General features: G+C 38.2%; 1 protein-coding gene across 2 annotated transcripts in view; it reads left to right on the top strand.

Annotated features, from left to right (window-relative positions):
* The window catches only part of SUGCT (succinyl-CoA:glutarate-CoA transferase), a 1,072,384-nt gene that overhangs the window by 35,519 nt on the left and 1,022,130 nt on the right, over nt 1-14,735 (top strand). For both annotated transcript variants that reach the window (XM_049781877.1, XM_049781876.1), the window contains exons 3-5: nt 1,981-2,054; nt 3,029-3,114; nt 3,562-3,612. In XM_049781877.1, the coding sequence (XP_049637834.1) occupies nt 1,981-2,054; nt 3,029-3,114; nt 3,562-3,612 (211 nt within the window). The remainder of the gene's footprint in view (nt 1-1,980; nt 2,055-3,028; nt 3,115-3,561; nt 3,613-14,735) is intronic.

Genomic DNA, 14,735 nt, shown 5'->3' with positions numbered 1-14,735 from the left:
GGAGACCAGCTCTTGCCAGGTATGGGGTTTGGGGAGCCCCATACCAGAGCCTTTCTCCCTAGCCTGGGGAGTGCTGGGAGGCTTGGCAGGCCCCCAGCTGTGCTTGTCTTTTTCCCCTGACTCCAGGTCTTCCCTGGGTGCCAGCTCAGATGGCCAGAAGTGGGTTCAGGTGGATTCTTAGTGGTCCTCAGGTTCCCCCCTCCCTCCGTACTCCAGGGGGGAAGGTGCATGGGGAGGAGGGTGGGCAGACATTTGGCTTCCTGTTTCCTCCTTGATTCTGGATACCAGCTCTTGCTGGTCCCCTGGACCTCAGTCTTTCCCTGGGCACCGGTCTAGGTGGACTCTATAGGGGTCAACAGGCTTTCCCCCTATCTCTCCCTACACTAATGGGAATGAGCTCTGGGAGGAGGGCAGGCTGTTCTAGCACTGGTTTATGTTGGGACAGTCAGTAGAAATTTTTTCTCTTTGTTTTCATATTGATAGTATTGTGTGCATATATTCTATATATCCATAATATCCATCTTGTATTGGGACCTTGATATTGCCCTACAAAAGCTCATTTCTAATATTTTACTGCCTCAGTCCCAACCCTTACTTCCCCCCATCCTCCCATGTAGGTGCAGCTAATGACATGAAGCTCACCACATAGAGTGTTAAGTGCAGTTAGAGAAATAACTACACTGAAAACTATCATAACAATGTGAATGAATGAGGGAAAAAGAAAGCCTGTCTCGAGTACAGGTGTGGGTGGGGTGGGGAGTAGGTAGGTCTGGGAAATTGGTGGTGGGAATACTGCACTGGTGAAGGGGGGTGTTCTTTACATGACTGTAATCATACAACTACAATTATACTTGTAATCACGGTGTTTAAATAAAGATAATTAAAAATTAAAAATTAAAAAAAAAAAAAAGAAATAGCTCCTGGCAGGCACGGGGACCATGTGGGACACCGGGATTCAAACCAACCACCTTAGGTCCTGGGTCGGCTGCTTGCAAGGCAAACACGCTGTGCTGTCTCTCTGGGCCCGAGATCTTTTATTTTTGAGATGATTTTTTTTTTTTTTGGTTTTTGGGCCACACCTATTTGACGCTCAGGGGTTACTCCTGGCTAAGCGCTCAGAAATCGCTCCTGGCTTGCGGGGACCATATGGGATGGAACCATATGGGACACCGGGATACGAACCAACCACCTTTGGTCCTGGATCGGCTGCTTGCAAGGCAAACGCCTCTGTGCTCTCTCTCCGGCCCGTTTTCTAAAGAGTCTAGAAAACATGTAGTGGGTGCCCTCCTCTTTCCCTTTGTGTTGGTCATGACTGTGATTTACTGGAAAAACTGGAAGATGGCGGTCCCGGCCGAAAGGGAAAAAATATTTTTTAAAAAAGTTTTTGGATCACACCCAGCCATGCTCAGACATTACTCCAGGTTCTGTACTCAGAAATCACTCCTGGAAGTGCTCTAAGGACTATATGGGATGCTTGTGATCAAAATGAGTCAGATTATGAAGGCTGGTAGTAGTACAGAGGTAGGGCATTTGCCTTGCATTTTGCTGACCCAGGACAGACACTGGTTCAATCCCTGGCATCCCATATAGTGCCCCCAGCCAGGAGCGATTTCTGAGCACAGAGCCAGGAGTAACCCCTGAGTGCCCCCAGATGTGCCCCCCCCCAAAAAAACCCCCACAGAATTGGTCAAACTCATGCCAGGCATGTTCCCTACCTACTGTACTATCTTTGGCCCCACATTTGGTTTCTTTATATATAAACTTTTGCCTTTTGACTTCTTTAAGGATAGAATTCTGAAAGTTGGATCACTGGAATATAATTTTAAAAGCTCTTGAAAGACATAGTTAAGGTACTCTTGAAAGCAATTAACAATTTTGTTTTTACTAGCATTATGTTAACTGTCTATTGGTGAATTATAAATAACATTATAAACATCTCTAAGATAATAATGGATGTGCTTATGATGGTTAACATTGCAGAGTTCTGGCGGGGCCATTTGCTACTATGAATTTAGGAGATCTTGGAGCAGAAATTATAAAAGTAGAAAGACCAGGTAAATATATCATTCTTTTTAGTTTATCTTTGAACCAAAAACAAATATATTTCAAAATTCCTTGAAGTAGATGTTCAGAATAAAATCTATTTTTGATGTTTTTTAAAATTTTTACTTTGAAGCAAGAGCTAGATGTAAAACATTTCCTCTAAAATAATATTTATAAATATGAACAAATGCTATTTATTAATTTACTTTGCTTTTTTATTTATTGTAATCGCACAAGTTCACAATAGATTTATTTATAATAACTCAGATTCTACTTTATCATTACAAATTTATAGTGTCTCAGATTTAAATCATTAACAAAAATTTTCATATTATAATTTTTGCACATTTAATGCCAGGAAGTCCTGAGAGCAGATTTGTTTGTAAAGAAACAGAGTAAGAATTTACCCTTAAATTTACCATTATTAAATATAAAGACTGACAGTAGAATATTTTCTTCTAGATTTTGATTTTCAGGATAACTTTGAATATATATGGTATGTGAAGCTGTTGGTTTAAAATATCTTATGATATACTAGGGTTAAACATTACATGGAAGGATCTCTTTTATATTTGATATATAAAGAAGAAAGCAAGTATATAACAAATTTCAATGGCAACAGAACTTGTCTGAGAACTTGTCTTCAATACAAAGCTTACCTTAATGGAGAAAGAAGTTCTGGATAGGGCTGGGTGAGGAGGGACACTGGGACAATAATGGAGAGAGGTGGGCAGTTTGGTGGACCGTGTAGTTCTGGATTGCATCAATCATGAAACCCTGTCAGTAACAGTACTGTAAACCATGGTGCCTTAAAAAAATTAGGTCTGGTTCCAGAGAGCTACAGGATTCAAGATGTTTGCCAGCAGAAGGTAGATCCCCAACATTACCTATGGTCCCACAAGTAATGTTCAGTCATAATTTCTAAGCGTCACTAGGTATGGTCTTAACCACCTCCATACTTAATAACTCATACTATTATTTTCAGGAGTTGGTGATGATACACGAGCTTGGGGGCCACCTTTTGTTGGAAAAGAGAGTACTTATTTTCTCAGTGTTAATCGTAATAAAAAAGTAAGAGTTCTTTTAACACTTTTTTTCTTTTTATACTTTCTTTAGGTAGTCCTTTTATAATAAAATTTTGATATTTTTAAATCTTGTCTTTACTAATATTTTGATTAAGTTGAAATTTTATTTATCAGATACCAAATTGAAACTAATAGCACTTTTATTTGCTAATTTTCCTTTTCTGCTAACTTAATTTAATGAGAATTAATAATGGTTTCTAATGGAAACTATTAAAGGACAAATTTTATACTTTATTAATCTTTTGGAGATTGCTAATTGATTAACACATGGTACTATTAGAATATTTTCAGTTTTAATGTTAGGATGATAATAAGAATTACAATAAAAATGAGTAAGTATTTAAATATTTCTTCATGACTGGTTTCCTTACTGAACTGTCAATGAGAAAAACATTTATGAATCAATTTTAATTTACATATTTTTTATTTTTAGAGTATAGTTGTTAATATCAAGGATCCAAAAGGGGTGAAAATCATCAAAGAGGTACAGTATGCTATGTGTGATGTATCTTTGCACCTTTTTTCTTTTCATTTATTTAAACATTGATTACAAAGTTGTTCATGGTTGGGTTTCAGTCTTTTAATGTACCCCATCCTTCACCTATGAACATTTCCCACCACCAATGTCCCCAGTTATATTCAGCTTTCTTGGGATGAAAAACCCTATATATGTCTACTAAGCCACTAACTTCCTTATCTTCCTTCAGAGCCAGTATATCTTGTCTAGTTTTAGTCTGGTTGATCTATCAAGAGGTGGCAGAGTGGCATTAAAAGTCTCTCACTACTATTGTGTTGCTATTGATGTCTTTCTTCAAATGTATTAGCAGTTGTTTTAATTATTTTGCTGGCATCTCATTAAGTGCATGTATATTTATGAGCATGATTTTTTCCTAGTATACATATCCCTTGATCATTAAGAAATGACTTTCTCTGTCTCTTATATCCTTTTTAAGCCTGAAGTCTATGGTGTTTGATATTAGTATAGGTCACCCCAGCCCAGCCTTTTTGAGGGGGGTTTTTGCTTTAAGGATTGGCTTCCAACCTTTGACTTTGAGTCTTATGTTTTACTCTATTCAAATGTGTTTCTACTAGGCAGCAAAAAGTTGGATTAGATTTTCTGATCAAGTTTGTCACTCTGTGTCTCTTATTTACCTGGTATATTTAGTACATTGCCATTGAGAGAGATTATTGCCATGAGGTTGTGTGCTGTCTTTATTGTAGAAGTTTGGTGTGTTTGTGGGGTTTGTCTTGCTTTAATGTAGACCCTTCAGTATGCGTTTTAAGGTCGTTTTGAGTCTGTGAAATTCCCGAGCTGTTGATTCTGTGAAGTTGTGTATCCTTCCTTCAAACCTGAATGATTGTTTGCTGGAAAAATGAAGTATTCTTGGTGAGGTGCTCATTTCATTGAGTTTTTTCACTATATCCTACCACTGCCTTCATGCCTGGAGGGTTGCTTGTGATAAATCTGCTGTAAATCTTATTTTTCTTTGTATGTAATTTCCTTTTGTGGTATTGCTGCTTTCAATATTCTATTTCTATGTTTTTCATCATTGTAACTTGATGTGACTTGGATGCTTTTATTTGGATCTCGTTTAGCTGGTACTCTTTGGCCATCCAGATGTGGATACAAGAATTCTTCAACTCTGGGAATTTCCCAGTGATTATGTCTTTGACTGTTGCTTTCTTCCTCTCCCTCTGGGACCTCTTCATTGTTCCTGTTAAATTTATCTCAAAGGCCTACTTTGTCTGTTCTCTTATTTTGAGAAATTTTCCATTTTGTTTATTTATTTTAAGACTCTTTTCTAATTTTTTCTGTTGAATGGAGGTGTTATGCAGCTCATCTTCCAGTTCATGGATTCTGTTCTCACAGCTGTTAATATGCTGGGGATATTTTCCAGTGAGTTTTTAATTTCATCTTTCATTAATGTAATTTCACCAAGTTTTCAGTCCTGATATTTTCGTTTTAATGTTGTTTCATTTCTACTTTTATATACTCTTGAATCTTACGGGCTTCTATTTCATGTTTTCTGGCTGATGTTAGTTGAGTCCAGAATTTCCATATTCACTCACTAGATGTGATGGAGTTCTGTATTGTTTTCCCATTGTAACCTTTATAGTGTGGTAGTGCTTTTTATGTGTTGTGGTGGGGCTTCGTAACTAGAAGAAATGCATGGTCACTGAGTGAACACTCCTTTATTTTCTCCCAGCTATGCCCAGCATGGGCTCACTCACTTCAATTCAATTTAAAATGCTTTTAGTCTTAAGTGCTTAAGAACAAGAAATAGAGCACTCAGGACAGCTTTAGCAGTCCTTTTCCTCATCATGGATAACCTATTTCTAGAAGAATCATGGAAAATATTTCTGTAAGATCAGTTTTTAGGACTGGAGCAATAGCACAGCCAGTTGAATGCAGCCAACCTGACTTTGGTCTCTGGCACCCCATAAAGTTCCCTGAGCCTGCCAATTGTGATCCCTGAGTGGAGGGACAGGAGCAAGCCCTGAGCACCACTGAGTGTGGCCCCCTCCAAAAAAATCGGTTTCTAGAAGTAAGGCTACTGGGTATAGGTAGAATTGGATACATGTGTAGTGCTATCAGCAAGTATTAAGAATAGATTAATGCCACCTCTGTTGGTGCACACTCCAAGGTGAATTGGTCTTCTCAGCACCTAGGTTGCAAGTAGGGATTTGAACATTAGAATAAAAGTGTTTTAAAATGTCATGACAAAGCCTGCAATTTTGGGGTGTGTGTGTATATGTATAGTTTTTGGGTTACTCATACTGATATTCAGGGGTCACTCCTGGCTCTGAGCTCAGGAATCACTTCTTTCAGTGCTCAGGGGATCATATGGAATGCCAGAGATGTGCTTTTGTGTCTAGTGATATTCATTTACTATGGTGCATCAAAGGTTACTCCATAACATAGTATTTATTGGAATTTTATTTCTTTTCATGGATCAGTAACATTTTATTTTTGGATTCATTTGTTAGTATTCATTTGTTAGTTAATATCTGTTATTCATACCCTTTAACTGTTGCATATAATGCTGCTATGAACATTTGTATACAAGTATTTATTTAGGTTTTTATTTATTTTTTATAATTATCTTTATTTAAACACCATGATTACAAATATGATTATAGTTGTATGATACATACATACTTTACATGTAAAGAACACTCCCCTTCACCAGTGCAACATTCCCACCGCCAATTTCCCAGATCTCCCTCCTCCCCACCCCCCACCCCTGTACTCAAGACAGGCTTTCTACTTCCCTCATTCATTCACATTGTTATGATAGTTTTCAGTGTAGTCATCTCTCCAACTGCACTCATCATTCTATGTGATGAGCTTCATGTCCTGAGCTGCACCTACCAGCCCTCATCTCTCTTGTCTCTGAGATACTGTCAAAAATGTCTTTCATTTTTCTTTAAACCTATAGATGAGTGAAACCATTCTGCATCTTTCTGTCTCCCTCTGACTTACTTCACTCAGCATAATAGATTCCATGTACATCCATGTACAGGAAAATTTCATGACTTCATCTCTCCTGACGGCTGCATAGTATTCCATTGTGTATATGTACCACAGTTTCTTTAGCCACTCATCTGTTGAAGGACATCTTGGTTGTTTCCATAGTCTGGCTATTGTAAATAGTGCTGCAATGAATATAGGTGTAAGGAAGGGATTTTTGTATTGTATTTTTGTGTTCCTCGGGTATATTCCTAGGAGTGGTATAGCTGGATCGTATGGAAGCTCAATTTCCAGATTGTGAAGGAATCTCCATATCGCTTTCCATAAAGGTTGTACTAGACGGCATTCCCACCAGCAGTGAAAAAGAGTTCCTTTCTCTCCACATCCCCGCCAGCACTGCTTGTTTTCCTTTTTTGTGATGTGTGCCAATCTCAGTGGCGTGAGGTGGTACCTCATAGTAGTTTTGATTTGCATCTCCCTGACGATTAGTGATGTTGAGCATCTTTTCATGTGCCTTTTGGCCATTTGCCTTACTTCTTTTTCAAAGTGTCTGTTCATTTCTTCTCCCCATTTTTTGATGGGGTTAGTTGTTTTTTTCTTGTATAGTTCTGTCAGTACCTTGTAAATTTTGGATATTAGTTCTTTATCTGATGAATATTGGGTGAATAATTTTTCCCACTCAGTGGGTGGCCTTTGTATTCTGGGCACTATCTCCTTTGAGATGCAGAAGGTTCTCAGCTTAATATAGTCCCATCTGTTTATCTCTGCTTCCACTTGTTTGGAAAGTGCTGTCTCCTCCTTAAAGATGCCTTTAGTCTCAATGTCCTGGAGTGTTTCACCTACATGTTGTTCTATGTACCTTATAGTTTCAGATCTAATATCAAGGTCTTTAATCCATTTGGATTTTACCTTTGTACATGGTGTTAGCTGGGGGTCTGAGTTCGCTTTTTTGCAAGTGGCTAACCAGTTGTGCCAACACCACTTGTTGAATAGGCTTTCCTTGCTCCATTTAGGATTTCTTGCTCCTTTATCAAAAACTAGGTGGTTATATGTCTGAGGAACATTCTCTGAGTAATCAAGCCTATTCAACTGATCTGAGGGTCTGCCTTTATTCCAATGCCATGCTGTTTTGATAACTATTGCTTTGTAATACAGCTTAAAATTGGGGAAAGTAATGCCTCCCATATTCCTTTTCCCAAGGAGTTCTTTAGCTATTCAATGTTGTTTATTGTTCCAAATGATTTTCAGAAGTGTTTAATCCACTTCTTTGAAAAATGTCATGGGTATGTTTAGAGGAATTGCGTTAAATCTGTAGAACACTTTTGGAAGTATTGCCATTTTAATGATGTTGATCCTGCCAATCCATGAGCAAGGTATGTGTTTCCATTTCTGCATGTCCTCTCTTATTTCTTGGAGCAGTGTTTAATAGTTTTCTTTGTATAGATCCTTCACATCTTTAGTCATGTTGACTCCAAGATATTTGAGTTTGTGTGGCACTAATATGAATGGGATTGTTCTCTTAATATCCATTTCTTCCTTATCATTATTAGTGTATAAAAAGGCCATTGATTTTTGTGTGTTAATTTTGTAGTCTGCCACCTTGCTATATGAATGTATTATTTCTAGAAGCTTTTTGGTAGAGTCTTTAGGGTTTTCTAAGTAGAGTATCATGTCATCTGCAAACAGTGAGAGCTTGACTTCTTCCTTTTCTATCTGGATTCCCTTGATATCTTTTTCTTGCCTAATTGCTATAGCCAGTAATTCCAGTACTATGTTTAATAGGATTGGTGAGAGAGGACAGTCTTGTCTTATACCAGAATTTAGAGGGAAGGCTTTTAGTTTTTCTCCATTGAGGATAATATTTGCCACTGGCTTCTGGTAGATGGCTTTAACTATGTTGAGAAAGGTTCCTTTTATTCCTATCTTGCTGAGAGTTTTTGTCAAGAATAGGTGTTGAACCTTATCAAATGCTTTTCTGCATCTATTGATATGACCATGTGATTTTTATTTTTTTTGTTGTTTATGTGATAGATTTATGGATGTTAAACCATCCTTGCATTCCTGGAATGAAACCTACTTGATCAAAGTGAATGATCTTCTTGATGAGGCACTGGATCCTGTTCGCCAGAATTTTGTTGAGGATCTTTGCATCTGTGTTCATCAGGGATATTGGTCTGTAATTTTCTTTTTTGGCAGCATCTCTATCTGGTTTTGGTATTAAGGTGATGTTGGCTTTATAAAAGCTATTTGGAAGTGTTCCTGTTTTTTTGATTTCATAAAAGAGCCTGGCCAGGATTTGGTAGTAGTTCCTCTTGAAATGTTTGAAAGAATTCATTCGTGAATCCATCAGGGACTGGGATTTTGTTTTTGGGTAAATTTTTGATTACGGTTTTAATTACCTCAATAGTGATGGGGGTGTTTAGATATGCTACATCTTCTTTATTCAAATGTGCAAGGCTATATGAGTTCAAAAATTTATCCATTTCGTCCAGGTTCTCATATTTAGTGGCGTAGAGTTTCTCAAAGTATTCTCTGAATACCCTTTTAATCTCTGCAGTATCTGTAGTGATCTCCCCCTTTTAATTTCTAATACACGTTATCAAGTTTCTCTCTCTCTTTTGCTTTGTGAGTTTTGCCAATGGTCTATCAATCTTGTTTATTTTTTCAAAGAACCAACTTCTGCTTTCGTTGATCTTTCAGATTGTTGTTCGGGTTTTCATTTCATTGATTTCTGCTTTCAGCTTTGTTATTTCCTTCTGTCACCCTATTTTTAGTTTCTTTTGTTGATCATTTTCTAATTCTATAAGCTGCGTCATTAAGCTTCCTGATGTGTGCTTGCAAAGCTATAAATTTTCCTCTCAATACTGCTTTTGCTGTATCCCATAGGTTCTGATAGTTTGTGTTTTCATTGTCGTTTGTTTCCAGGAAATTTTTTATTTCTTCTTTGATTTCATCTCAGACCCACTGGTTGTTCAGTAGTAGGCTGTTAAATTTCCAGGTGTTAAAGTTTTTCTTCTGTGTCCCTTTGTAGTTCACATCTAACTTCAAAGCCTTGTGGTCAGCAAAGGTAGCCTGCAAAATTTCTATCTTTTTTATTTTATGGAGGTATGTTTTATGTGCCAGCACATACGTGGTCTGTCCTGGAGAATGACTCATGTACGTTGGAAAAGAATGTGTATCCAGGTTTCTGAGGATGGAGTGTCCTATATATATCTACTAGGCCTCTTTCTTCCATTTCTCTTTTCAGGTCTAGTATATTTTTGTTGGGTTTCCATTTGGTTGACCTATCAAGTGTTGACAAGCCTGTGTTGAGGTCTCCCACAATTATTGTGTTATTATTGATATCCTTCTTCAGATTTGTCAACAATTGTATTAAATACTTTGCTTGTCCCTCATTGTGTACATATATATATATATAGGAGAGTGATTTTTTTCCTGCTGTACAAATCCCTTGATTAGTACATAATATCCATCTTTGTCCCTTACAACTTTTCTGAGTATAAAGTATAAAAAAGCCACCCCCGCTTTTTTAAGGGTGTTGTTTGCTTGAATAATTTTCCTCCAGCCTTTTATTTTGAGTCTATATTTATTCTGACTATTCAGGTGTGTTTCTTGTAGGCAGCAGAAGGTTGGCTTCAGTTTTTTGATCCATTTTGCCACTCTGTGCCTCTTAATGGTTGCATTTAGTCCATTGGCATTGAGAGAAATAACTGTCATGGGATTTATTGCCATCTTCGTGTAGAAGTTTGGTGTGTTTTTTGTGCTGTCTTGTCTTAAGAATAGATCTTTCAGTTTTTCTTTTAAGGCTGGTTTTGAGTCTGTAAAGTTTTTGAGCTGTTGTTTATCTGTGAAGCCATGTATACTTCCTTCAAACCTGAAAGTGAGTTTTTCTGGGTGCAGTATTCTTTGCGAAGCATTCATTTCATTGAGTTTTGTCACTATATCCCACAACTGCCTTCTGGCCTTGGGTGTTTCTGATGACAGGTCTGCTGTAAATTTCAAGGATGCTCCCTGGAATGTAATTTCTCTTTTCGATCTTGCTGCTTGCAGTATTCTATCTCTATCTGTGGGATTCATCATTGTGACTAGGATGTGTCTTGGGGTGTTTCTCCTGGGGTCTTTTTTAGCTGGTATTCTTTGGGTATGCAGGATTTGGTCACATGTTTTCTTTAGCTCTGGTAGTTTCTCTGTGATGATGTTTTTGACTGTTGATTCTTCCTGGAGATTTCATTCTTGGGTCTCTGGGACTCCAATGATTCTAAAGTTGTTTCTGTTGAGCTTATCAAAGACTTCTATTTTCATCTCCTCATATTCTTTGAGTAACTTTTCCATTGTCTGATCATTTGATTTAAGGCTTTTTTGCAATCTCTTCTGCTGTGTAAAGTTGTTATGCATCTCATCTTCCAGCACACTAATTCTATTCTTAGCTGCTTTTACCCTGTTGGAAAGCTCATCCATTATGTTCTTCAATTTGTCTACTGAGTTTTTCAGACCTGTTATCTGACCTGATATTTCAGTTTGGAGTTTTCTGATTTCTATCTTCATATTCTCTTGATTTTTATTAGTGTTCTGATTATACTTTCTTTGAGTTCTGTGAGCAACCTCCATATTTCTTCTCTAAACTCCATTTCTGAAAGACTGCTTAGGTGGTTGGCCATTGTTGGGTTATCAGAGTTTCCATCTTCATTCTCTATGGCTGAAGTTGGTCTGCGTAGTTTCCCCATTGTCACACTTATGCTGTGGGTTTTTCTACATGTTGTGGTGGTATTCATTGGCTAGGTGTAGTGCACGGCTGGGAAGCGAAGCTTCTACCCCTTATAGGTGGGCTTAAGGGGGCCAGCAGAGTCAGCTTTATCCGCAACTCTGGCCCGGAAACACTCACCTCAGCCGAGGCAAGCTGTTAGGGGATGAATGCCAGAGAAGATCAAAGTTCCCAGGTTGAAGCAAGCCCGGGGAAACCCCAAAATATCTGCCGAGCTTAAGGGGCCCAGCAGAGTCTGTCTTATCCACAACTCTGGCTGGAAAGACACACCTCAGCCGAGGCACGCCTCAGGGGATTAATGCTGGAGAAGATCAAAGTTCCCAGGTTGAAGCAAGCTGGGGGAGGCTCCAAAATATCTGCCAAGCCTAAGGAGCCCAGCAGTCAGCTTTATCTGCAACTCCGATCTGGAAACATTCACCTCAGCTGAGGCAAGCTGTCAGGAGATGAATGCCAGAGATCAAAGTTCAGAGGTTGAAGCAAGCCTGGGCCCTGAGTGGTTCATTTTGGCCATTGCTACTGTCACTGCTCTGGTTGCTAGGGCCCGCGGGGGTGGGGGGGTAGGGCGCATATGCACTTGGCCAAGCTCGCCGCCTGGCCCCCAGGTTTTTATTTTTAACTCTTAAGTGTATATACAGGAATGACATTACTGGGCCATATTTTTTTTCCTTTTTGAGGAACGCACTCATACATTTTTATTTTTCATTTGCTTATGGGCCATACCTGGCTGTGCTTAGGGCTTAACTCCTGGCAGGTACCATATGGGGTGCCAGGTATAGACCTGGATCACCTGTGTGCAAGGAAAGTGCATTACCTGCTATATTATCACTTTGGCCTCTCATAGATTTTTAGATTAAAAGTCACTTATTAAATATATTTGAATAAGATACTGAATTATGTACTAGACAGAATATATACATCAGAGATGGTCAGTGTAGAATCTTAGATTATTTGATTAGTTTTTGTTTTTTGGAGTGTACCTACCAAGAAATTCTTAAATGGCTTGTGGGTTACTCCCAGTGATAATTGGGCAAGGCCCAGAAGTATTCAGGAGACCATGTGATGCTAGAGAACTCAGGGCCTATTGTTTACAAACCATGTGCTCCAGCCCTTTGAACTGTTACCCAAACCCATAGTTTTTTTAGTTACCTATAGGATATCATATAAGAGAGGTTTAGAAAAATTTGTAAAATAAATCCTAAGTATAACTGTTTTTGTGTTTAATATAACATTAATATCCACCCTCTCTCTACACATAAATTTAGCCCTTGTTACCAAGAACTTGTTATCAATCATTGACAATACATAAATCTTTGTTTTTATAACTCCATTTTAGGGAGTTGCCCATGTGAGAAGTAGCTCAAATACTGATTGACACTTCAAACTTGGAAATACTTCAAATGTTTCTTGAGATTTGAAATTTATACTTAGATCTTTCTATGTATGATTATATAATTATGATTTCTTTCCTGAGAGGTAGCCATGTAATTCTCTGATGGACCTGTCTCAGGAGCTACAGTGGTTGACAGCTTATTTCTTTAGCATGATCCCTTTGAGACACATAAGACCCAGGTTTTTTTATGTTAGATAATTTCTTATATATAGTTCAAATCTGGTGACACAGTAATAGATACACTCAATTTATTTACACATTTTAATGTAAAGTTCATATTAATTTAAGTTTTTACTTAAAAAAGAAGTTAGGGGGCTAGACAATGGCACAAGTGGTAAGGCATTTGCCTTGCACGTGCTAACCTAGGACAGACCGTGGTTTGATCCCCCAGCATCCTATATGGTCTGCCAAGCCAGGAGCGATTTCTGAGTGCATAGCCAGGAGTAATCCTTGAGCATCACCGGGTGTGCCCCCCCCAAATAAAAAATATAAAAGAATTTAGTATTACCTGGGCCAAAATTTTGTACAGACCATGGGTAGGAATGAATTTTGGCTTTTAAAGATTGCTTCAAAAATAGAATAATAAGGGGAGGGGTGAGCAAAAAAATAGAGGAATATAATTAAGTTATCAAGCCCAAATATCCCTGTGTTTGGGCTGAAAACTTTGTGACCTTCTTGTAATGGGGGTTGAAAGATTCCCCTCTGGGGCCGGGCGGTGGCGCTAAAAGTAAGGTGCCTGCCTTGCCCTCGCTAGCCTTGGACGGACCGCGGTTCGATCCCCCGGTGTCCCATATGGTCCCCCAAGCCAGGAGCAACTTCTGAGCACATAGCCAGGAGTAACCCCTGAGCGTTACCGGGTGTGGCCCAAAAACCAAAAAAAAAAAAAAAAAAAAGAAAGATTCCCCTCCCTTCAAGATTGGCCCAGCAGCCCCCACACTAGATATCTTCCAATATATAAGCAGCCCATCTCCACAGTTTCTGGAGAAAGTGGCTGTATCTGTGACATGTGATACCTCCGTATTTCTTAGTACAATGGGTGAAACAATTGTACAGTTGATAGGGTACTTGTCCCTCATATGGCCGACCATAGTTCTATTAGCCTGCCAGTGGTGATACCTGAGTACAGAGGTAGTAGTAGTCCCTGACCACTTCAGGTATGGCCCCAAAACAAAATAAAAATTTTTTTTCACAGTACTGACAACCCTGCACAGCAAGTTAATGAGCAAGTTTCTTAGAAGCTTAATGATCTCAATGAGTGAATACAAGGCTCAACCAACACCCATCAGCACACTAAATCCTCAGGAAATGACTTTAGTAACACCGTTGTGAGATATAAAATAACCAGAAATGGACTTTTATAGATCATATTTATATACATTTTAAATTTAGAATTTCTGATAATTCTATTTCCATTTAATTATAACAAGCAATATGAAGTAAATTTTTTCCTTCTGGGGGTTAGGCTTGGGAAAAGGGTGAAAATTGGGGACTTCGGTAGGAAATGCCAGGTCACACTGGTAGTGGAATTGGTGTTGGAATGTTGAATGCCTGAAATAACTGTATTATAAGCAACTTTGTAAATTATGTATTTTTAAATAAAAAAATTAACGGTAATATATGTGTCCTGCAAAAGCTAAACTACTTACTGACTGATATTTGTGAAAAATACACTAATTTGTGTGTGTGGATATAGTTACATATATATGTTGATAGATGTCAATTGATTTAAAATATTATTAATTTTTGTGCACTTCAATATGTTCAAGAATTACTGTAAGAAATTTCTTTGGTTGGCCTAATATAATTTATGAGATGCTTTTTTATGGTTTTCATAGTCTTCTAATTCCTGTAAAATTGATCTGGAAGAACCAGAATGATAGTGAAGCTGGTAAGGTGTCTGCCTTACACATAACCAAACCAGGTTCAATCCCTGGCTTTCTAATGGTCCCTTGAAGCTTTCAGGAGTAATACCTGAGTGCAGAG

Source organism: Suncus etruscus, chromosome 10, assembly GCF_024139225.1.
Source record: "Suncus etruscus isolate mSunEtr1 chromosome 10, mSunEtr1.pri.cur, whole genome shotgun sequence".
NCBI classification, from domain to species: Eukaryota; Metazoa; Chordata; class Mammalia; order Eulipotyphla; family Soricidae; genus Suncus; species Suncus etruscus.
Note: the sequence above shows the minus strand (reverse complement) of the source record. Positions and strands in the feature narration are given on the sequence as shown.